This window comes from Leucoraja erinacea, chromosome 3 (genome assembly GCF_028641065.1).
Source record: "Leucoraja erinacea ecotype New England chromosome 3, Leri_hhj_1, whole genome shotgun sequence".
NCBI lineage: Eukaryota > Metazoa > Chordata > Chondrichthyes > Rajiformes > Rajidae > Leucoraja > Leucoraja erinaceus.
This window is the reverse complement of record NC_073379.1, coordinates 36861797-36884597: the sequence shown is the minus strand read 5'-3', so window position 1 is coordinate 36884597 and position 22801 is coordinate 36861797. Positions and strand designations below refer to the sequence as shown.

At 45.6% G+C, this 22801-nt stretch overlaps 1 protein-coding gene across 6 annotated transcripts in view; it reads right to left on the bottom strand.

Annotated features, from left to right (window-relative positions):
* LOC129695453 (paralemmin-2-like) overlaps window positions 1-22801 on the bottom strand; it is a 297376-nt gene that overhangs the window by 12122 nt on the left and 262453 nt on the right. For all 6 annotated transcript variants that reach the window (XM_055632422.1, XM_055632419.1, XM_055632421.1 and 3 more), the window contains one exon: window positions 3235-5722. In XM_055632422.1, coding sequence (XP_055488397.1) covers window positions 3235-5722 — 2488 coding nt within the window. The remainder of the gene's footprint in view (window positions 1-3234; window positions 5723-22801) is intronic.

The following is a 22801-nucleotide window of genomic DNA, read 5'->3' as shown; positions in this document are numbered from 1 at the left end:
GGTAGAGGATTCTAAAACTAGAGGGTGCAGGCTTAAGGCGAGAGATTTAAGAGGGACATCAGGGGCACCTTTTCCACTCAGAGGGTGGTCCGTATTGGAACGAGCTGCCAGAGGAAACTTTATAAGTGGGTGCAATTGCGACTTTTAAAAGATCAGCCATGATCATACTGAATGGCGGTGCTGGTTTGAAGGGCCGAATGGCCTACTCTTGCACCTATTTTCGATGTTTCTATCTTGGAGATTTTAATTTATTTTACCTGATGAATTGGGATTTCTCCTTGAATTAAAAGAAAATCACAATGCTATAGTTCTATGAATCAATGCTATACCGCACAGCATGGGTCCCGCTGCATAATCCACAGACTGGTTCATGTAGGTCAGCACTGATAGATAGATAGAAGGATCAATAAATATTGTGACAAACAAAGGAATTTGACAGCACACATGAGACTGCACTGCACATCCATTCCTCTACCATTGTGCAAACAATGTGGAGTATTGTCATTTGATCTGAGTTATTAATTTCAGGGAAGGATGTAGCACCATGTTTGTCGAGCATCAGGCTTGGCTCCACCAGCAGAACTCTTGCCTCCACCGTAGATGCAGGCCAGACTGTGTGATCACGTCTGACACCTCTCAATGAGGTGTGAAGTTTCAAATCTGGCAGGACCGCACAAGTAGAATATCAGAGGGCCTGGCTTAAATTTACACTTTCCTCCTCAGCTGAATTCAGCTAAGTCCTCATGTTAACAAAAGGGAGAGAATTTGGAATTATACGGTGCACTTCCAACCCCCAGCAAGTCCAAAAATGCTTTGTGCCAAATCACCCCAGCCGATTGTGTAGAACAAGCTCCCGTAAAGAGGTGGACGATAAATGAGCAAGTTATCAGCTTTTGGTGATGCCTGCTGAGGTATAAATATTGGTCTTGGGACAATGGGAGGAACAATCACTATTGTTTGAAAATCCACTGTGAGGGTAAGCATGAGCAGCGTTTAACGCCTCGTCTAAACGTCAGCGCCTGCAACAGTGCGGTAACTCCCTCAGCGCTGCCCTGTAGAAGAGACAGCCCAAGCTTGATGTTCCAGAGTGGCGCTTCATCCCATAGCCCACTGACAGAGGGTGGAGGACCAAAACCAAGTCACAATTGAGCCTCCCACAGAAGTTCAACATTAGGCCAATACTTCCATCTCAACGCACAATGGAAACCCCCTGTCAGACTCCCCCTTTACTTGCTAAAAGGAAAGCCCACACCATCCACGCTGGGCTCCACGATTGCAGGAGGCTCATGCTGTATGGGAGCATTCCTATTTTGTTCATTCCGCCCTGTCCACCTCCATATAAAACTGAAGGGAGGATTTCATTCCACAAGCCTGCGACCTCCTGATATTTAATTTCCTGTGTGGGGCTGGGGGAGAAGGCGGCTGACATTATAAGCAGAGAATGAATGCTTGCTTCTGTTGAACCTCATCCTGGCACTCTGTGCAATGTCCCAGGGGCTGTGCAGTTGCCAAGAAGCAGAAGGATAATGTCCTAGTTAACACCAAGGCTCTGTCTGACAAAGAGAGGGAAGCCAACCACTGACTGTTCAAAACAAAACAGCAGCCAAGTTGGAAGTTATATCCAGAGTGACCCTGGTCGCCTGAGGAAGGGTGTTGTGGTCTTACAGAGGCTAAAGCACAGGCACGCCAGGACAACGACCAAACTGGATGGGTTGAGCTACAGGGACCTTTTTCTCCCCAACTCCTATCACAGGGTGACCTGAATAATATGTTTTTCCCCCGGATGCTCCGGTTTCCTTCGACATTCCAAAGACGTACAGGTTGGTAGGTTGATTGGCTTCGATAAAGATTGTAAATTGTCCCTAGTGTGTAGGATAGTGTTAGTGTACGGGGATCGTTGGTCGGCGTGGACTCGGTGGGCCAAAGGGCGCGTCTCCGCTGTATCTCTAAACTAAACTAAATGCAATATCTAAGGGAAGGAGCCAAAGTCCAGAGCAAGGAGATCAAACCTGGAGGTGACCTGAGGAAGCTCTCCTTCACATAAAGTTGAGTGGAGTTGAACACTCCCTTCCTTTGTTAGTTACTTATGAGTTACAGAATTTCTAAACTGTTAAGCTCGGACATCCCATGCAGGAGACTACTTTATCAGATGTTCATTAATGTCCGAAGGGGGACTTGGGAGACTGTTCACTGCATGCGAGGTGGCGAGAGGGAGGAGCTTGCTCCCACACGGATAGAAATGGCATACATTTGGAGTATTGTGTTCAGTTTTGGTCACCCTGCTATATGAAAGATGTTAAGCTGGAAAGAATGTAGAGAGAATGTTGCGAGGACCAGGGTGCCTGAGCTATAGGAAGTGGTTGGGCAGTCTAGAGCTTTATTCCTTGGAGGGCAGGAGGAGTGGGGTGATCTTTAGAGGTATATAAGATCATGAAGGGAATAGATAGGATAAATGATCTTTTGCCCAGGGTAGGGGAAATAAAAACCAGGGAACATGGGTTTAAAGTGAGAGGACAGATTTAATAGGAACCTGACAAGCAAGGTTTTCACAGAGGGTGGTGGGTGTATGGAATGAGCTTCCAGAGGTGGTAGTTGAGGCAGATACTACAACAACACTTAAAATTAATTGTGTAGGAAGGAATTACAGATGCTGGTTCAAACCAAGGATGGACACAAAAAGCTGGAGTAACTCAGCAGGTCAGACAACATCTTTGGAGAAAAGGAATAGGTGATGTTTTGGGTCGAGAACCTTTTCACACTGAGAGTCAGGGGAACAGGCTGCCTATCTTAAAATTCATTGGATAGGTACAAGGATAGGATAAGTTTAGAGGCATATATGGCCATATGGGGACAGGGCATATATAAGGTAGAGGGGCATCTTGGTCGGCAAAGGCAAGTAGGGCCGAAGGGCCTGTTTCTGTGCAGTATAACTCAATAACTCTAAATAAGGTGAAGCTAGATAAATGCAGGAGAAGGGAACAGAGGGAAATTGAAGGAGGTTGGAGGAAGGAGGCGTGTTGGACCATGCACACTGACATGGTTCATCTGCTTCTGTGGGCATGAATCTCCTGCATAGAAAGAAGCGACACAAAACATCTGAGTGGACCGTCACCATCTGGATTAGTCCACCCCAATGGCTTTGTGGCTCAACACGAGGCACCGTTTGCCCATGGCTTGGCCAAACCCACTGGCCTGGTTCACCTGATGGGGGAGTGCAGGGTTATGGGGTCTTACCCGGGGCGGTTGGTTTGGAGAGTCCCCCTGGTGGTGACGGCAGGGGCCGGGACCTTCTGCCGAGACTCTGCACTGTCTTCAGAACCTCCCTCTGGTGCCGGAGCTCCTCCTCCCGGTCCTGGGCCGCCCGGATCTCCTGCTCGATCATCGACAGGGTCTTCTGCCTGCGGGAGCGAAGCTTGAATGGCCCGGACTGGGCGATCACCTCCGGCTCCTGCGAGTGGCTGACAAAGACGTTGTTTCTGGAATAGTCTGTGGGCTCCATGTAGCTGGCAATGTCGCTGAAGGGGCTGAACTCAGGCCTGTACAAGGAAGGATGTGACCCGCCGCTGCCCGTCTCCGTGGTGACGCACTGCCTGGCCGTTGCCGTGGGAAACAGGAAGCAGTCATCCTCGAGGCGGCCAGACTGCACCTCCTCCTTCATCCTATCTCCATTCATGGGTGCCTGGGGTCTTTGGTCCTGCTCTGGGGGTGGTCGTGTCACCAATGGTGCAGCCGACACAGCCTGAGGTGTAATGTGTACCCCCTCGCTCCCCACTGCCCTCTGAAGCTCGGTCTGACAACATCCCCCTGACCCTGTGGTCACATGGCTCTCCTGGGCCAGGGCCAGTTGTATTGCTTTCTGCACCAGCATCTCCGCCTGGTAATGCAGCTGTTGCTCCGTGTTCAATGGCAGCGGAGACCTCTGCTTGTACAACTCATCATCACTGAGCGAGCCCAGGGTGCCTTCCCTCTTGTACGAGCTTTCATCTCTCTCCCTGTCGACGGGAGTCAAGGCTTGGGGCGTTTGCGGCTGGGAAAACTCCTGCGAACCGCCCAGGGAGAAGTCCAGGGATACGTTTGTCATCTCGTTGGAAGCACCGCTGTCGCTCACGTTGTCAATACTGAAGTCGTTGGACAGGGTTTCCATCACCGTAGTGTCCTGGGACCGAAGGGACAAGTCGTCCAGACCAGAGTCCACCTCCTCTGCTGTGGAGGGGAGACTGACGTACTTGAAGCAATGGTCTGAAATGTCGCTGTCGCCATCTTCGTTTAGCACTGTCAAAACAGCCCTGACCCTGGTAAACCCCTCGTCATCCACACAGACCTTCCCTACCACCTCGTCCCTGAGGCCGCTGTTGATGATCAGCTCAGCGGGTCGGTGTAGAGGTGGCTCTGCGCATGACTCCTCTTTCTGCCGGCCCTCCCAGGGGAGTGACAGCCCCTCCTGGCTCTCACCCTCGTCGGGCACCACGCTGACCTTGGACGCCTTGACCAGTGACACCTCACTGCCACTCAGGGGTGCCGCGTGCTCCTGAGTCCCGCCCGTCTCTGTCAAGCCGCCTGAACCCACCACCCGTTCCCTTTTCGGTGCCTCCGCCAACTTCAGCGCCGGACGGGTGTTGGTCCCTCGGGTGCTCGCTGGCCGTCTCCGGCTGGCGTGCTCCGGCGCGTTGTCCATCTTGAGGAACTGCTTTCGCGCAGCAGAGAAATCTATCTGCTCGGTGACAACATCCTCCCTGTTGATGATGATGGGATCTGGTGGCACAAACATGGGGAACTTCAGCTTGGGGGACACTGGGGACAGCTGGCCCCCCTGCTTCCGCTGCTTGCGCTCGGCGTACTTCTTGTGGGATTCCAACTTATCTGGGTCGAGTTGCTCCTCGATGGTCTTCTCCTGCGGCGGCTTCCACTTCTCTGCAATGCTGGGGTTCTTCTTCACCACCTGGCTTCGGATGACCTCCAGCCGGGCCCTCTCCAGCTCAGCGATCTCGTCCGAGGCTCTGCTCTTCTTGATCTTGTACGGTTCGCTCCTCCCATCCTCGGTGAAGAGCTTGGAGGGCTTTTTGTCCTCGTGGTAGGCCCGCAGCTCAAACTTGGCTTCCTTCTTCAGGGGGACGATGACTGGCTCGCCGTCCCTGGAGGACCTTCTGGAACTTTCCACCAGTCGCTGTTCTCTGTTGCGCTCTGCCGCAGAGGACACTCTGATATAGCTCGGCAGGAGACCATTCACCTTGACCTCGCCCTCCTCCCGCGTCTGCTGCTCCTTCCCGTCCACGTGTACCGTGCCGTTGAGCGGCGGTGCAGATGGCTCCGGCGCCATGGAAACGGGAGAACCCCGGCCGTCCGCTCGCACTGGGCTCGGCTCGGGTGAAGGTGGCACATTCGATCCGTTCTCCACCACGGGCTCGCAACAGATGGCTTCCAAGACCTCATCGAGGTACCTGATCTCCTTTGCGACGTCGCTGTCCAGGGACTCGTGCCTGCTCTCAATGCCGTTGTGGCCTTTGTCTTCACGGTGAATCGGCGCACTGTCCAGGGAGGCAGGCTCTGATGGGACGACCTTCGGCACGGCTACGCCTGCGCTCTTGGGTCCGCTGGGGTGGTGGTCCACCTCCATTTCCTCCTCGTGGCCAGACGACAGATGGTCGGGGTTATCGGAACCAGAGCTTCTCCTGCTCTTGCCCTTCAGTGCAGTGACATCCTCCAGGAGCTTGGCAGGAGGTTTCTGTGCAAAATGAAGGGGAAATGAGCATTAAAACGGATACGGAGACTGAGCAATTACACAAGGCAACAAATAGGCACACCACATCTCATAGACATCATCTTCACTCTAATTCAGACTGCTGTTGCTGACTGGGTAGACACAAAATGCTGGAGTCACTCAGTGGGACAGGCAGTATCTCTGGAGAGAAGGAATGGGTGACGTTTCGGGTCGAGACCCTTCCTGCCATTGCTCACTGCTTGGTTCATATTCACGGGGTGACTTTACTATATGTTTCAATTGGATGGGATGCGGATAAAATAATTTTCAAAATCAAAAATCAAAAAAGCTGCAGATGGTTGAAATCTGAAATAAAAACAGAAAGTGCCGGAAATATTCAGGCGATCAGGCAGAGATCTGCAAAGAGAGAAACAGAGATACTGCATCCAGTTGGTGACTCTGTATTATAACAGGGAAAGATAGGAAACAAATTAGTTTAAGCACCAGCAAAAGGTGGAGGGGAGGGGAGGAGAGCTAGGACAAAGAGAATATCACAAAGCGATAATTCTGGACAGTAGCAAACTGGAGATTGGATACATCTGCAATCATTTTTCATGCACAAACATCGTGTCACAGTGTAAATTGTGAAGAGGGGTCCCAACCCAAAAACATCACCTGACCTAGCCTTGTTTTCCAGAGATGCTGCCTGACCCATTGAGTTACTGATCCAGAACTGCCTCTGTTGCAGTATTGTGGGAGTGAAGGAGTGCAGTGGTTCAAGAACGCACCGTCTGAGAGCATGGTTGAAGCTGGGTCGATGACAACATTTAATAAGTGTCTGAGATGAGCACTTGGGTTGCCTAAGTGGCGAGGTCTATGGACCAGGTGCTGCAGGAAGGCATTCATATGGAACGGTGCCAAAAGTCATAAGGTCATGTGATAGGAGCAGAACTAGACCATTCGGCCCTTCCTACTCCACCATTCAATCATGGCTGAACTATCTCTCCCTTCTAACCCCATCCTCTACATAACCCCGACACCCATACTAATCAAGAATCTATCTATCTCTGCCGTAAAATATCCATTGACTTCACCTCCACAACCTTTGTGAAAAATAATTCTACAGATTCACCATGCTCTGACTAAGGAAATTCCTCCTCATGTCCTTCCTAAAGGGTCGTCCTTTAATTCTGAGGCTATAACAAAATTCCACTCTTGCCTTATGACATCTTTATGCCTTGTACTCTTCAAATGGTGGCCTCTTCACAGGTCCAAATGTTCCTGGCTCCAATAGTGGCGATTGCCTCACCTGCCACACAGTCCTCCCGTATCACGAGGCAACACCAACTCAGCCTTCACACCAGGGTGGCACAGTGGTAGAGTTGCTGTCTTACAGCATCAGAGACCAGGGTTTGATCCTGACTACGGGTGCTGTCTGTATGGAGTTTGTACATTCTCCCTGTGACCGCGTGGGTTTTCTCCAGGTTTCCCGGTTTCCTCCCACACTCCAAAGACATACAGGTATGTTGGCTAATTGGCTTGGCAAAATTGTAAATTGTCACCACTGTGTATAGGACAGTGTTAGTGTACAGGGTGATCGCTAGTCAGCACCAACTCAGTGGGCCGAAGGGCCTGATTCCACGCTGTATGTCTAAACTAAACTCTTAAAAGAGGCTTCTTGTTTTCTACATCTGAGCCAATTTGGTGACCTGAAGCTTTGTTTCCTTATGTGACTTCAAAACAAGTTAATAGCTGTAGAGTGCTGTAGAGGTATGTCAAGTGTCTCTTCACGATCCTTCATCAATAATTTTAAGGCACTGGGATAAATCATTTAACAAAGACACCTTGTGTAGAAATTTGGCTTTGATCAACAGAACTTCCCTTGTAAATCTCCACTCAATATTTGTTGAATTGAATTCTACACGACCGTCTGTCTGAGAACTCATACACTCAGCACGTTCAGCAGTAGAAGAGACCTGCACACCATCACTTTTAGGTTTATTTCAATGAGGGTTAATGGCAAAGATGGAGAATGAATCATCCTAGGTTGGGATTCCTCTGACCAATGACTGCAGCAAGGTCTTTACTGAGAAGTAAACAGAAAATAGGTGTAGGAGTAGGTCATTCGGCCCTTCGAGCCAGCACCGCCATTCAATATGATCATGGCTGATCATCCAAAATCAGGTCCCCGTTCCTGCTTTCACCACATATCCCTTGATTTCGCTAGCCCTAAGAACAATATCTAACTCCCTCTTGAAAACATACAGTGAATTGGTCTCCGCTGCCTTCTGTGGCAGAGAATTCCACAGATTCACAACTGGGTGAAAAACATTTTCCTCATCTCAGTCATAAATGGCCTACCCCTTATTCTTAAACTGTGACCCCTGGTTCTGGACTCCCCCAACATCGGGAACATTTTCCTGCATCTAGCATAGCCAGTCCCTTAAGAATTTTATATGATTCTATAAGATACCCAATTTTATATGTTTCTATAAGATCACATAAGATCACATTCACAAGGAACTGCAGAAAACTCAGTCCTTTTCTCAATCCCTTTCACTAAATGATATATTTGAAACTTGTCACCACAGTATGCATGCGATTCTGACCATTTGTTTGATAAGGTGCAACATTACTCCATCTGATTCAGTGGGGAGCTTGTATTCCCTTTGGGAATGGAAGATTAAGAGGCTACTCTTTTTTTTCATCTTAAAGGATGAAAAGATTTGAAAGGAGCAAACTATATTCTCTGGAGAACCCGTCTGAAGAAGGGTTTCGGCCCGAAACGTTGCCTATTTCCTTCGCTCCATAGATGCTGCTGCACCCGCTGAGTTTCTCCAGCTTTTTTGTGTAACCTTCGATTCTCCAGCATCTGCAGTTCCCTCTTAAAAACTATATTCTCTGTTATGGAGGCCAGGTATGCAAATATCAATGGTTAATATTAGATGGCACATCTTCATACATAGGCCAATGGAAACTTGCAGTTCTCCATCCTCAAATGTTGGGGAATCTAGGAGTGAATAGAAACTTATGAATTGAGAATGATTGATATTAAAGGGACAGGTACAGTAGGTGACAGATATGATGCAGTTTGAATGTATTTGAATTGAGTAGTGGAATATCCTATAGACTGAAGATGTGCTTTGACTCGAAACATCACCCATTCTTTCTCTCCAGCGATGCTGCCAGTCCTGCCTAGTTACTCCAGCAATTTGTGTCTATCTTCAGTGGAATAGCTTCAATGGGCGGTGTGACCTCTTCCTGTTTATATATTCCTGTCGTGGGTTCTTGTAATTTATTCCCCTCATGACCAAGATTAAAAGAACTTGCTCCTTTGGCTCTTGGCTCAAGAATTGCTATTTTCACTCACAAGCAGTGGAGATAGGTTCATACTTCACTCTCAATCTCAGCATGACAGCTGTATATATTTTTTAATCTTTCATTAGCGTTATATTAGTTTAGTTTCCCGTTTGCACACTTCCACTAGGAAAGTCTATACCTAGTAATGCGAGGCCATATATTGGTCGTATTGAAGGATATTCATCATCCCCAAGTCTAAATCTGCAATTTCCTATCCAAAATAAGATCAAAAGCAATAGAAACAAGAACATACTGTTTGCCTTCCTAATTGCTTGCCGAGTCTGTACATCCATTTTCAGAGATTTCTGTACATGGGCATTCAGTTTCCTCTGAACATCAATACATTTCAATCTCGCACCTTTTAAAAATATTTGCTTTTCTGCTTTCTTGACTGAAGTGGGAAACTTTACATTCTTCCATGTTATATACCGTATTTATATTCCCCTCAAACCTCTCTGCAGCTTTCTCACAGCCCCACATTGTGACCTAAATTTGTCCCATCTTTAATATACTTGTTTGCAGATGAGACAAAATGGAAATTCTTAGAAATTTGACATACAAATAGAACATTCTGGAGTGTCAATTGGAAAGCAAAATGTTAATGCTGAGGACGTGTCATCAGAACCTCCGATGAATCTGATGAAAGGCCTTTGACCTGAAATGTTGACTATGTTTCTCTTTCCACAGATGCTGCCTGACCCGCTGTGTGTTTCCTATGTTTTTTGCTTTTTTAAAAGATTTGGTGTGATATATCTAGTCTCATGAAATCTAAAGGGAAAGGTTCAAGTGGAGTGGCAACTTTGGTCTGGAGAACCAGCAAAGTTCAATGTGTAAATATTGGGAATATTAAATCTGAAGAATCTTTAAACTGTTAAAACTACTTTCAGAATGAAAGGAATTCTGTAATTCCTCAAATGTTTTATGTCCTTATTAGAGGGCACACAGGTAGAGCTGCTGCCTCACATATCAGAGAGCTGGGGTTGATCCTGACCTTTGGTGTTGTCTGTGTGAAGTTTGTACATTCTCTCTGTGACCGCACAGGTTTCCTTAAAGTTCTCCGTTTGCCTTCCATATACCAAAGATGTGCAGTTTTGTAGGTTAATTTGCCCCTGGTGTGTAGTGAGTGAATGTGAAAGTGGGACAACATCGAACTAATGTGAATGGGTGATCGATGGTCGGCGTGGACTCGGTGGGTCAAAGGATCTATTTCCGTGCTGTATCTTTCAATCAATCAAGTGCTTCAGGTCCTTACGACTAATTCCTAACAGAGGACGATAATTATTTCAAGCACAAAAACTGCCAAGTATTTCTTGCTGTTTCTGTTTTCATTCCATTCCTATTTTGGTTAAAATATTGTTCAGCCTCAATGTTATGTTGAAAATAGGAACTGATGTTATTGAGTGGCCTGGTGTGCAATGAAGGAGTATGGTCATAGTTAATGAACAATGTTTTTAACTGCAGGGACTCATAAATTGGCTGTGAATATCAGGCTATGATCTATTGAGACCATGTTGTAAATGTGACTATTACATGCTCCAGTACACCTCATGTATCAAAGGCAGAATGCCTTAATAGGGCATTATATAATGCATGCGTACAAAAGTGTGAAGCTTTGGTTATGTATTACATAACTCTTGGCAGCAAAGCTCTTCCATCAACATTACATTTTGTACAATAACTCTTGATTATTCCTACACCATACACAAATCAGTGGTTTGAAAAGACGAGCCAGGAAATCAACAGTGACAATGAATGTCAGCTCCTAACAAAAATCTGGTATAATCTCTGCCTTAAACTCCATTACTGTTGAGGATCATCAGGCCTCTCCCCTGAAATAGATCATTGAACTATCTTTAAATGGACTTTATCAGTCTTTGTCTTGCACCAAATAATATACCCTTTATCCTCTATTTGTACACTGTGGATGGTTTGATTGTAATCATGACTAGTCTTTTTGTTAACTGGATTGCACGCAACAAACAAGCGTTTCACTGTACCTCGTTACAAAAATAAACAAAATTAAATATAAACCCATGCAACCGATGTATTTCTAACTGGTTGCAAAGGGTTTGCATGATGAACACACTGTTAGATATAGCATAAAAATGGTTATAATTTTTCAAGTCAATCTCAAATTACTCGTATCCCTTAATTCGAAAGACACCATGCCTAAGGTTAGTATACTGGAGATACAATCACATAATCTGATGCTGCCCCAACTCCACAATCTGTCGATGGTCAGCCAACAAGCCCACTCTGCATTGTCAGCCGATCATTTAACAAGTAGGCTTTTAAGTTAACAATCAAAGTGGGAATGGAACTATGGGGACCACCCCTTGTATTACCAGAGATTTGTTTTCTAACTGTATTTTGCACTAATATCATTCTTTTTTGTGCATTTGTTTATTCTAAATTCTATTTTTGTGTACTGTCCTAGTCCATGCATTTGCAAAGCTGCTGCCAGCGTAATTTTTTATTTTACATGTACCTCACTGTACTTGAACGCATGACAGTAAGCTTGATTCCCAGTTCTCAACCGGGCCTCGCCTTTCCCCAACATTATAACCATACAATAAGGGGGAGGACCACATCTATGACTGCTGGCAGAACTTGTTGCACTACTGGTTACATTAGCTTCAACTGAAGCAATTGGGCAGAGGAGAGAACAAACTGCAACGGATCTTCCAGGAGACCCCTGGATCGTTGGCCACCCTGGTCACACCACTGGGGTTCATTCCGCACATAATATTGAATAAAGTATGTGCAGAAAGTTACAAAAAGTGGCATGTAACAAATTACATATTGACGGTGATTCTTGCCTGTTGCTGCTTCTTTGCTGTTTGTGCTTGTGAGTCACTTGAATCCAAGGATCTAATTGTGGTGAAGTTATTGACAACTGGGAGACATCTGAGAAAAACAATACAAATCTAAACCGTAACACATTATTAAAAATAGTAATTTTGTTCCTAGATTATTTCTGCTCCTAGAACTTATCAGAAGAATGGGGTTGAGAGGGAAAGATAGATCAGCCGTAATTGAATGACGGAGTAGATTTAATGGGCCGACTGGCTTACTTCTGCTACCAGAACTTATGAACATAATTTTGATTAAATTGCAACAGCCACTAAACCATTTAACTAGAAATGAATAGCATGAAGACATATATACAATATTCAGACTCTGTCATCACTAGTGTGTTTGTTGGTTCTGCATTTGGTAGCTACATTTATCACTTTTACACAACCAGTGTTGATAACCACCTGAAAAGAACGGATTGCCAGTCTCATGAATAGTCACTGACTGTTGAATAATGTTAGTGGGAACCACTTGGAGGAGTATGCAGGAATACTTTAAAAGAGTAAACAGTAAAGACGTGGTTATAAACAACTCTCTTGTGATCAGGACTTAGCAAAGAATTGACAGTCAATGAAGTACAATTAAGTATAGAAAACACAGCAGCGAATTTGCAAACAGTAAACTTAGGCAACTATCAGTGTGGTATTCCACAGCTGGTCTGTTCTGTTTGTTGGTTGATGGTTAAATATTGGTCCCATGATACTACATATAATTCCGCTGCTCTTTGTCAGAAAGGTCCCATGGGGATATTGAATATTCACCTTGGGGTGCAGATGGATTCTGAACTCGTTCTCATCTGAAAGTTGAAAGAAACAGGACAGCATCCACTGAACATCAACCAAGAGTTTTGCCCTCGTGTTTTGTCCGAAGGAATAGCTGCTGCAGTTTCTAGCTGGTTAAACATCTCTGATCTTCAGCCTCCATCACCGATGGCCAGGGCTTCAAAGCTCCAGAATTCCCTCACTGGTGCTCTCCTGCTCTCCAACTCTTCACCCCCCCCCCTCCCCCCCCCCCCCCTCCCTCTCTCTCTCTCTCCTCTCCCCTCCTTTAAGAGCCTCTCACTTTGACTCAGCTTTGGGCCACCATTTTCAAATATCTGATTGAGATATAGAGCAAACAAAAACAGCCCCTTTGCCCGACCATACTTATGCCAACCATCAAGTCCATATTTTTACTAATTCCCATGGCCTACCTTCTACAGGTTAGCAATTCAAGTGCTCCACTAGATACATCTGAAGCGTGTGAGCCAACCTGCTTTTACCACCTACTCAGGCATCATGTTCCATATCCCTACCAACCTCTCAGGTGCAAATTCATTGTTGCAGCAATTTCACTATATTTTTTGCACTTGTATATACAATTATATATAAATACCCTTTACTCTTGAGAATAAGTGAGCCAAGTTACTCATGTACATTAGTTAATGGTGTACATTGGTTAATACATACAGCAAAAAGCAATAACATGTGTTTTTTACTGGGGTAATTGAAAGCATGACAGCAGGTGTCCCTCAGGTAGATGCAGAAGAGCTTTAATTGGAAATTAATATTTCATGAATATTGTTACTGGTACTAAAAGGCAGAAAAACTGCTGGAGATGGATGGTAATTAATATCAGCATAAGGAATCAGTCATTTAAGACTAAGGGGAGGAAAGATACCTTGAGAGACACAGATGCTGAAATCTTGAGTAAAATACAAAGTGGGAGAGTTACTCTGTAGGTCAGGCAGCATCTATGGAGGAAATGGATAGGCAAAATTTTGGTTCAGGGCCCTCCTTCGGACCGAAGATAAAAAATATATTTTGTTGCAAGCCTTTGTAAATCTCCATCCTGGAAGCCAATGTTTATACTCAGGGCCAAAGTTCATAAATTCCTCTGACACTATGTGAGCTGAGGATAGAGGAATAAGACAGGAGGCGATGATATTACTGAATACCAGAGCAGACTTGAGGGGCATTGCCTACATTTGCTCTTACATCTTGTGCTACTTTTCGAACATCCTTTCAAATGAAACATTGGAAGGTGACAAATATTGCACACATACTTCATTCCAATAATCTCTTGCATCATTATGCTAGTTGCAGGAATATGACAACGTACAAAAGTAGTCCATACAAGACATCCCATGGTGCCGTATTACCAGAGAATTACACTTGAGTACAGTCACTGTTATAATGTAGATGAACACTGATGGAAAATTTACTTGCAGCAAGCTCAGATAGTAAAATAAATGATCAATTGTTTGTGGGATTAAAACAGTGTTTGTGATCTTTTACATCTACCCAAACGAGGTACAAGGCTTTGTTTCATCATCTCCATTCAACATGCAATAAACCTTTAACTGTATGAAGCTAGGAATATAGCATCAGATTATGAGATTTATGATCAGATCTTGATCCTCTACACCACTTAATAAGATCAAATTTGATCAGCGACCCCTATTTTGCTTTTCTCCATATGTCTCTATCTGATGATGTCCATCCATATTCATGTGCCACTCTAAAAGCCTCTTAAATGCTACCATCATATCTATTCATCCACTACCTAAGCACCGTGCTCCAGGCACCTTCTACCGTATGTGTAACAAAACTCGCCCTGCACATCTCCCCCTCTTACCTTAAGGCTCTGCCCTCTAGTCTTTGACACTTCAATCCTGGGATAAGAGGTTCTGACTGTCTACCCTATCTATGCCTCTGATAATTTTATATACTTCTATCAGGTTTCCCCTCAGGCCCTGATGCTCCAGAGACAAACAATTCAAGTTTGTCCAACCACTCTTTATAGCTAAACTAATCCCAGCAGTAAACAGGCTCTGCGCCTGTTTTGGTGTTGACATTATTACATTGCTATTTGCAGTAGCTTGCTTTGCTCACGTTGATCAATGGGTTAATGGGGGAAGTTAGAGAGTGATAATACAAACATCAGAGTCGCAAAAGATACAGGGCTGATGGATGTACCTTACAGGTCAGGCTGCGCTAATGGAAAACAAAAAATTGAATCAATATCACGGATAGATGACCTACAGCGGGACAGGCTGAATCTGATACAAAATCAGTTCATTCAAGTTGTAGAATTCAGTGGAGTCCTGAAGATTGCAATGTTATAGAATAGAAGGAGATGTTGCTGCTCATTTCATTGGACCTCGATATAACAGGCTACAGTCAGAGAGTGGATGGAATGTTATTAATCTCTCTCTACTGTAGAATGATAGAGCAATGTTCAACTGCACTGTGGTTCCCCATGTAGCAACACACTAGCACATTGTCAAAGAAGTGCAGAGACTGAGGAATTGTGTCAGTGTTTGCAGGAAACCGAAATTGCTGCTACTTTTTGAGAAAAAAAACATTGGCCCTAACTAACCGGATTCTCATAAATGAATCACTGCATCTCGAGGGGGCAGGGAAATTTGAGTTAATCAATGAAGTAATTTCTGGGGAGTTTGGGGGTTTTAGCTGAGTTATGTTTCGGCACAGTTTAAGCTGTCTCCTGGGACTTGATAAACAAAGTAATTCAGTTATATTTAAACTTTACTTCAGTAGAGCTTAAAGGCAATAAAGGACAATAGAAAGCATCTGGCTTTGGTAGCTTTGGTATTAACAGTTCAGGTCAACAAAGCAACCAATGTTCAAACAAATATTTGGATTGCTTGTTTTCAGGCAAGATATGAAGTTAAATCCTGCATCCATTACCCAAGCTTTGGTCAACTCTGTGTCAACTTTGCCTTTTTGCGATAGATGCACTTGCTTGGATGACATTAATTTTCTCCCTTGATGCCACCTCAACACTTGTATGAACCCCAAAGTTATTTTCATCCAAAGCTACAACTTTTTCAAAATACTTCAGACAGCGAGTTGCAGTTCTTTTTTTAATGAATGACACAGACAAAAGTAGGAGGTTTTGTTCTTGGTTCTAGGTTTCTTGGTCCTCCAAAATATTCCAAATGGAATTTAAACTGGAGGTGGTTAATTTGTTAATGTAGCCACAGATAATATTGTATTAAAAGATCCCCTGATCAAGAAAAGCATAATATATTTGATGACAATTCAGCAAGCATTCTTCATATTTTCTAACTAGCCACTCAGCGGTTCCATTGCTTTTTCTCTGCCTGACCTCTCGACACCAGTGGTGTAGGGGTACAGTTGCTGCCTTACAACACCAGAGACCTGAGTTTGGTCCTGATTACGGATGCTGTCTGTACGGAGTTTGTACGTTCTCCCTGTGACTGCATGGATTTTCTCCGGATGCTCCGGTTCCCTCCCACATGCCAAAGTAGGTTGATTGGTTTCTGCAAATTTTCCCTGGTGTGTAGAATAGGACTAGTGAATAGATGATCGCTGGTCGACGTGGACTCAGTGGACCGAAGGCAGAGGAGGAGGAGAAGGAGAAGAAGGGGAAAAGATTCTTCCTATTTATTTCCTCATAACCATGTATACTTCTACCATGTCATGTCTCAGCCTTCTCTTTCAGGGAGAACAAACCCAGCCTATCCAGTTCCACCTCATTTCCAAATTGTTCCAATTTAGATAATATCCTGGTGGGTCTCCATTACAGTCTCCAGTGCAATCACATCCATCTTATCATCTGGCGACCAGAACTGCACACAATACTTCGTGTGGCAAAACCAGTGTTTTGTAAAATGACATCTCAGTTCTTATTGTGCGGGACAAGCCAAATAAATTAGAAGATCCTTTCCTTCTGTCATAGTTGTTTACTCCAAAGCTATCCCTCCCAGAGTCATTACACCATGCTTCTGTCTACTTGTGATTTGTACAGACACAAAGGCCACACAGTCCTTCAGACCTGTTTGATCTATCCCCCAACTGCAATTAAAAGTAGGTAGGCACAAAATGCTGGAGTAACTCAGCGGGACAGGCTGCATCTCTGGAGAGAAGGAATGGGTGACGTTTGGAGTCAAGACCCTTCTTCACATTCGACTTGAAACAACACCCATTCCTTCTCTCTAGAAATGCTGCCTGTCCCGCTGGGTTACTACAGCATTTTGTGTCTATCTTCAGTTTAAACTAGCATCTGCAGTTCCTTCCTGCACATTCCTCCTTCAAATTAAAAGCATTGAGCTGACACTGCATGCTGTGTATGGGATAGTCCACATCTCTTCTACTCTTTGTCTGCTGAAAGTGATTCCTAAGCTCTTCCCTAAACTACTTTGACTCTCATTTTAAGGGCGTGTCTCCTTGTCCAGGAAACATTTTCTTCTATTGACTCCTTTTGGAACTGTAAAAACCTCCCAACCTTTCACATTGCTGGGAATGTGAACAGAACTCTTGAAATCTAGCGTTATAATGTTACCCTTGGAGCCCAGGCTACAGTCTCAAAAATCAACATGGACTCCTCAAATTAGCCACTTGAAACTAGAACAACATTTAAAACTCATCTGGAGACTAATGTGGATGGAGCATCTTGGTCAGCATGGACAAGTCGGGCCGAAGGACCTATTACTATGCTTTATGACCCCATGACGATCACCCCAATGTTAATGGACCATGTGGGTTTTCTGTGGGTCCTCTGGTTTCCACCCACATCACTTGCAGGTTAATTGGCTGCTGTAAATTATCCCTTTCATTGAAGTTTACAACAAACAGAATCATAGGGGAGTTGATGGGGTTTTAGGAGAGAGAATGATGTAAAGTTACAGGAATATAAGGAAAAGGGAAAGAAAATCAAAAAGCAACTGCTGATGCTGAAAATCTAAAATAAAAATCTGGAATAGCTGCAAACCCTCGGCAGGTCAGACAGCATTTGTGGAAGGAGAAACAGTTAATGATTCAGATTGAATACTCCCTGTCAGGATGGCGGGGAATGGGGCTAATGCCATTGTTCTCTTGGGAGCCAGCCCAGGCTTGATGGACCAAATGGCCCCTGTCTGTTTTATCACAGATATGCCGATTAGATGTAACAAGAAATGGACTTGAACATCATCCAGGAAGGAAATGGTGCTGCTAAACCTGAGCGTCGAGTTTCATTATTGGCCCACTTTGAGTGAGGTGGTGGTGGTATCAAAACATCTGACCACTGACAGGACAAACAGGAAGATTCATTGCAAAGGGCCTGGAAAACACAGTCCTCATTGGTTTTTGACCTTGACCCGATTTGCTCCGATTTTTTTTTTCCAAAATGTTTTCCAAAGTTACACCAGCCAAAGACTGGTTCATTTCACAAACAACATGCCAAGCAGATGGCATCACTCTGTAGTGCCTGTACAGTGTGATGGGCACTTTCTCAGCTATTTTCCACCAGTACCCAGATATTAACAAGTGATTAAAAAAAGGGCCATATTTATGCCAGACCAATGGTCGCCCTCAATGTGGCGAATCCAATTTCAATGGATTCTACATTTCACAGCACAATGTGGGGATCTCACAGCCCACTCTACATCTGAAACAGAAGTTACAATCACCCGGAACTATTTGGCTCAAATTTGCAATGACTCAGTGCATTCCCAATTTTATGTCAGTACTGTGTAGCAGTCCACTAGCATTCTTTCGATAAAAATTAGCCAAGGCCATTGTCAAGTCAACGACCGTGAGAAAAGGATGCGCTGCTGCCTAATTCAGGATGTTCCAATGTACTTTTGGACTTTGGTTGCCTTTGATCAAATAGTAAGAGTTGCATTATTGTTGCGAATGGCCATGCATTCTGCTTTATTTAGTGTTGATTCAAAGATAGGGATTAGCCGGCAGAACGGGGAGATCTCTGCCACTCCTCCTTATAATAATGCCCTTGGATTTTTTGCATCCGTCTTCAAGGACAGATAGGGTGAGCAAATTTGGGCCCCATATTTGGTAGGGTGTGTTTGCTCTGGAGAGGGTCCAGAGGAGGTTTACAAGAATGATTCCAAGAATGAGTGGGATAGCATATGATGAGTGTTTGACAGCTCTGGGCCTCTACTTTGCTGGATTTTAGAAGGTTGAGGGGGGAGCTCATTGAAACTTACAGAGTAATGAAAAGCATAGATAGAGTGAATGTTTCCACTGGTTGGAGAGTCTCTGACCAGAGGTCATAGCCTCAGAATTAAAGGGCGCTCTTTTAGAAAGAAGGTGAGGAGGAACTTCTTTAGACAGAGAGTAGTTAATCTGTGGAACTAATTGCTACAGAGGATTAGAACGGGTGTCAAGGGTTGTGGAGAGAAGGCAGGGAAATGGGGCTAGGAGGCTGAGATCGGCCATGATTAAATGGCGGAGTAGACTTGGGTTGAATAGCCTAATTCTACTCCTATAACTTGTGAATCATGCAGTCGGCCTCAGCCTTCCCTGGATAAACAACCTGGACATTTGCAATCAAGACTCAGCGTTGAGGTGATCAGCTAACCTGAGGAGAGCAGGCTACCCATTAGGCCATGGCTAATACCAGTATAACAGCAGTTCAGCTGGCCTCTGGGAGCTCATACTTTGCTGTGCATTCTGTTTAGAGGGACTGGAATCTGCGTTGACACAGAAGATGCAGGGCAATCTAGTGCAGCCTAAATCAGGTCACGCAGCCTCTGAAGTTTTGGGGTGACAACGTGAATCACAAGCATGACTGCAATATGACAATATGCTTTCAATCAGTTCATCCACGTCAAACACAAACTGGCAAGGGCAGCATCTTGTACCTGTGCCTTATGTGAGCCTAGTGAAGACATTTGGCTGTAAGTTATTATCACTATCATTTTTTATGCATAAGTTTTGGAAACGAAAATGTAGAAAACTTCAACTTAAACTGTAGAAAAACCGATCGCTGGCAGCAAGGGATGTGAACTGTGCGACATTAATGCAACTTTTTATGTTTCTTTTACTTTGAGAAATGGCTGCAGTTTTGGCCAAAAGGTTCAGAAAGGATGTTGAGGCAACAGGGAGTGGCACAGCACTGACTCTAGGAATTTCCCTGTTCTGAGGAAATGTAAAGGATGTGGGAGACAGAGATAGTTTTTTTCCAACGGGAAATTTCTTTATGATACGATACGATAAAACTTTATTTATCCCAAGAGGGAAATTGATCTGCCAACAGTTGGAAAAAGACAAAGTACATGAAACATGAAATTAAACTGTCCAGCGGAAAGGGTTAGGGATGTGCAAAGATTGGGTAGGGGGAGGGGAGGGGAGGGGAGTCAGTCTACCCCACAACAGAAGGGGGAAGAGTTGTACAGTTTGATAGCCACAGGGAAGGATCTCCTGTGGCGTTCTGCCCTGCATCTTGGTGGAACCAGTCTGTTACTGAAGGTACTCCTCAGGTTGACCAGTGTGTCATGGAGGGGGTGAGCTCTACAGTTTGAGGAGCATCCTACCCTCCAAGACCACCTCCCAAGAATCCATCTCCGCCCCCAGGATGGAGCCAGCCATCCTGATGAGTTTGTTCATCCTATTGGCGTCCCCAACCTTCGCCCTGCTGCCCCAGCACGTGGCTGCGAAGAAGATGGCACTGGCTACCACCGATTGGTAGAACATCTGCAGCATCTTACTGCAGACGTTGAAGGAGTGGAGCTTTCTCAAAAAGTACAGGCGGCTCTGTCCCTTCTTGTACAGGGCCCTTGCTTGCCTGGACCAGTCCAGTTTACTGTCCAGGTACACTCCCAGGTATTTGTACTCCCTGGTAAACTGCACATCCACACCATTGATGGGGACAGGGGTCTTCCTCTCCTCCTAAAGTCCACCACTAACTCCTTAGTCTTGTCGGTGTTGAGCTGCAGGTGATTCAGCCCACATCACTCAACAAAGTCCCTCCCCTCACTGATGAAGCCCACAATTGCAGGATCATCTGATGACTTCTATGGGTGGCAGGAGTCTGACTTATATCTGAAGTTCGAGGTGTAGATGGTGAACAGGAAGGGAGGGCGAGGACCGTCCCCTGTGCGGCCTCTGTGCTGCTCTTCACCATGTCCGAGACACAGTTCTGTAGCCAGACATATTGTGGTCGTCCAGTCAGGTTGTTGGTGATCCAGGACACCAATGGAGCATCCACCCGCATCTTTGTCAGTTTGCTCCCTAGCAGTGCAGGCGGGATCATGTTAAAAGCACTGGAGAGGTCAAAACACATGATTCTCACAATGCTTCCCAGCTTATCCAGGAATGATGGAGCAGGTGGATGATGGTATCCTCAACCCCCATCTATGTTTGGTAAGTGATACAGGTATTTACCCGTTTAATACAGGCATTTAAAACCATAAAAGGATGGAAGAGAATAGATAGACATAACAGATTTAGCAGCGACTGAGGGCATCACCTTTCCCTTCTTTCTCCCTTGTGTGCCTCAACTACTCTCTGGGATAACAAGTTACAGGCTCTTGCTATTCAATTGCTAAAGAGAAATGGGAAATTGTAAATATTTGCATGGTGCACTAATGTATTAAATGTCATGCTCAGTGAATGCAAGCATCCTCTGACTGCTTAAGTCAGCCAGCACTCTGACCCTGTCAAATGCCCAGTTGATGACTAAACCCACAAATATGTTTATTGTTGCTCTCAACATTGCAAAATTCCAGCTGCACTCTGCAGAGCCAGGAAGCAAAGAACTGGTAAAATCCCAGAATGAAAAGATTCAATGAGAAGCCGCACAATTAATTTTCTGTTCAATTAAACAAGTAGTTAATGAGCAATCCGCCTCATTATTGCTAGTATCAATCAAAGTGAAAAATACTCCCCCTGTTGCCCTGGTAAACTGGAATCAACAAATATCTAAACCTGTGGTACCTTGCAGTCCAAAATAGTAGTTACAATTTAAAGTATTTGGAAATGAAAACATCAAGGGTTTTATTTGAGACACAATAAATTGCAGATGCTGGAATCTTGAGCAAAACACAAAGTGCTGGTGTCATTCAGCAGTTCAGGCAGCATCTGTGGAGGGAATGGATAGGTGATGTATCAGATCAGAGCCCTTTGTTGATCTTGGTTGATCTTGTAGGGGGTGCGTGGAAAGCCCGGAATGAAGGCGAGGAGCCAGGTGAATTCTGTAAAGGCTTTAATTAGTACAGCACATTACTCTCTGCTTCAGTGGGAGACTGAAGACCAACTGCCACTAAGAGCCCCCTGCTCTTATACTCGTAGCTGGGCCCCGCGCCCGGACCAGTCCATCAAGTGCCGAGGGGGGTGAACCAGGGAGTAGCCTATTTCTCAGGAACCGCTACAGGACCCCCCCCCCCCCACCCCCCCAAGAACCGGAGGCATGAAACGGACAGGGGGACGTACGATACGAGCAGCCCGTGTGCGTACCACGGCAGGTGCAGGAACCGGAGACACACTGCCAGGTGAAGGTGGTGGTGCGAACGCATGTGGAAGGGGCTGGTACGGAGGGCGACCACAATGGCGAGGCCGCGCAAGCAGCACCGGTTGGCTGATGTCCACATGTGCCGGCTTCAGCCGCGTAACGGAGACCGTCTCACGACGACCACCCCATGTCCAAAACCGATGTGGAAGGGCCACGCTCGAGGACCTTGAATGGTCCTTCTCACGGCCGCTGAAGATGCGACCGATGCACGTCCCGACGCAGGGAAACAAACGGGCAGTCCTGGAGAGCGGAAGGAACGTGCGGCCTACACGAACGGTGGCGAGACGTCGGCACAGGTGCCAGCTTACCCACCGTGTCTCAAAGCTGTTGCAGGGCGGCTGATGTCTGCTCCGCCTGGCCCTGTGCTGATGGTATAAACTCACCGGGCACTGTCAGCAGGGTCCCTCACACCAACTCAGCTGAGGAGGCGGCCAAGGTCCTCTTTGGGCACGGTGCGGACACCCAGCAAAACCCACGGCAATGTGTCGACGCAATCCGGGTCCTTGAGCCAAGCCTTCAGGGCATACGTGAGTTGCCGGTGGAACGGCTCCACCAGGCCGTTCGCCTGCGGATGATACGCCGTGGTGCAGTGCAGGGTAACCCTGAGGAGGCGGGCCATGGCCGACCATA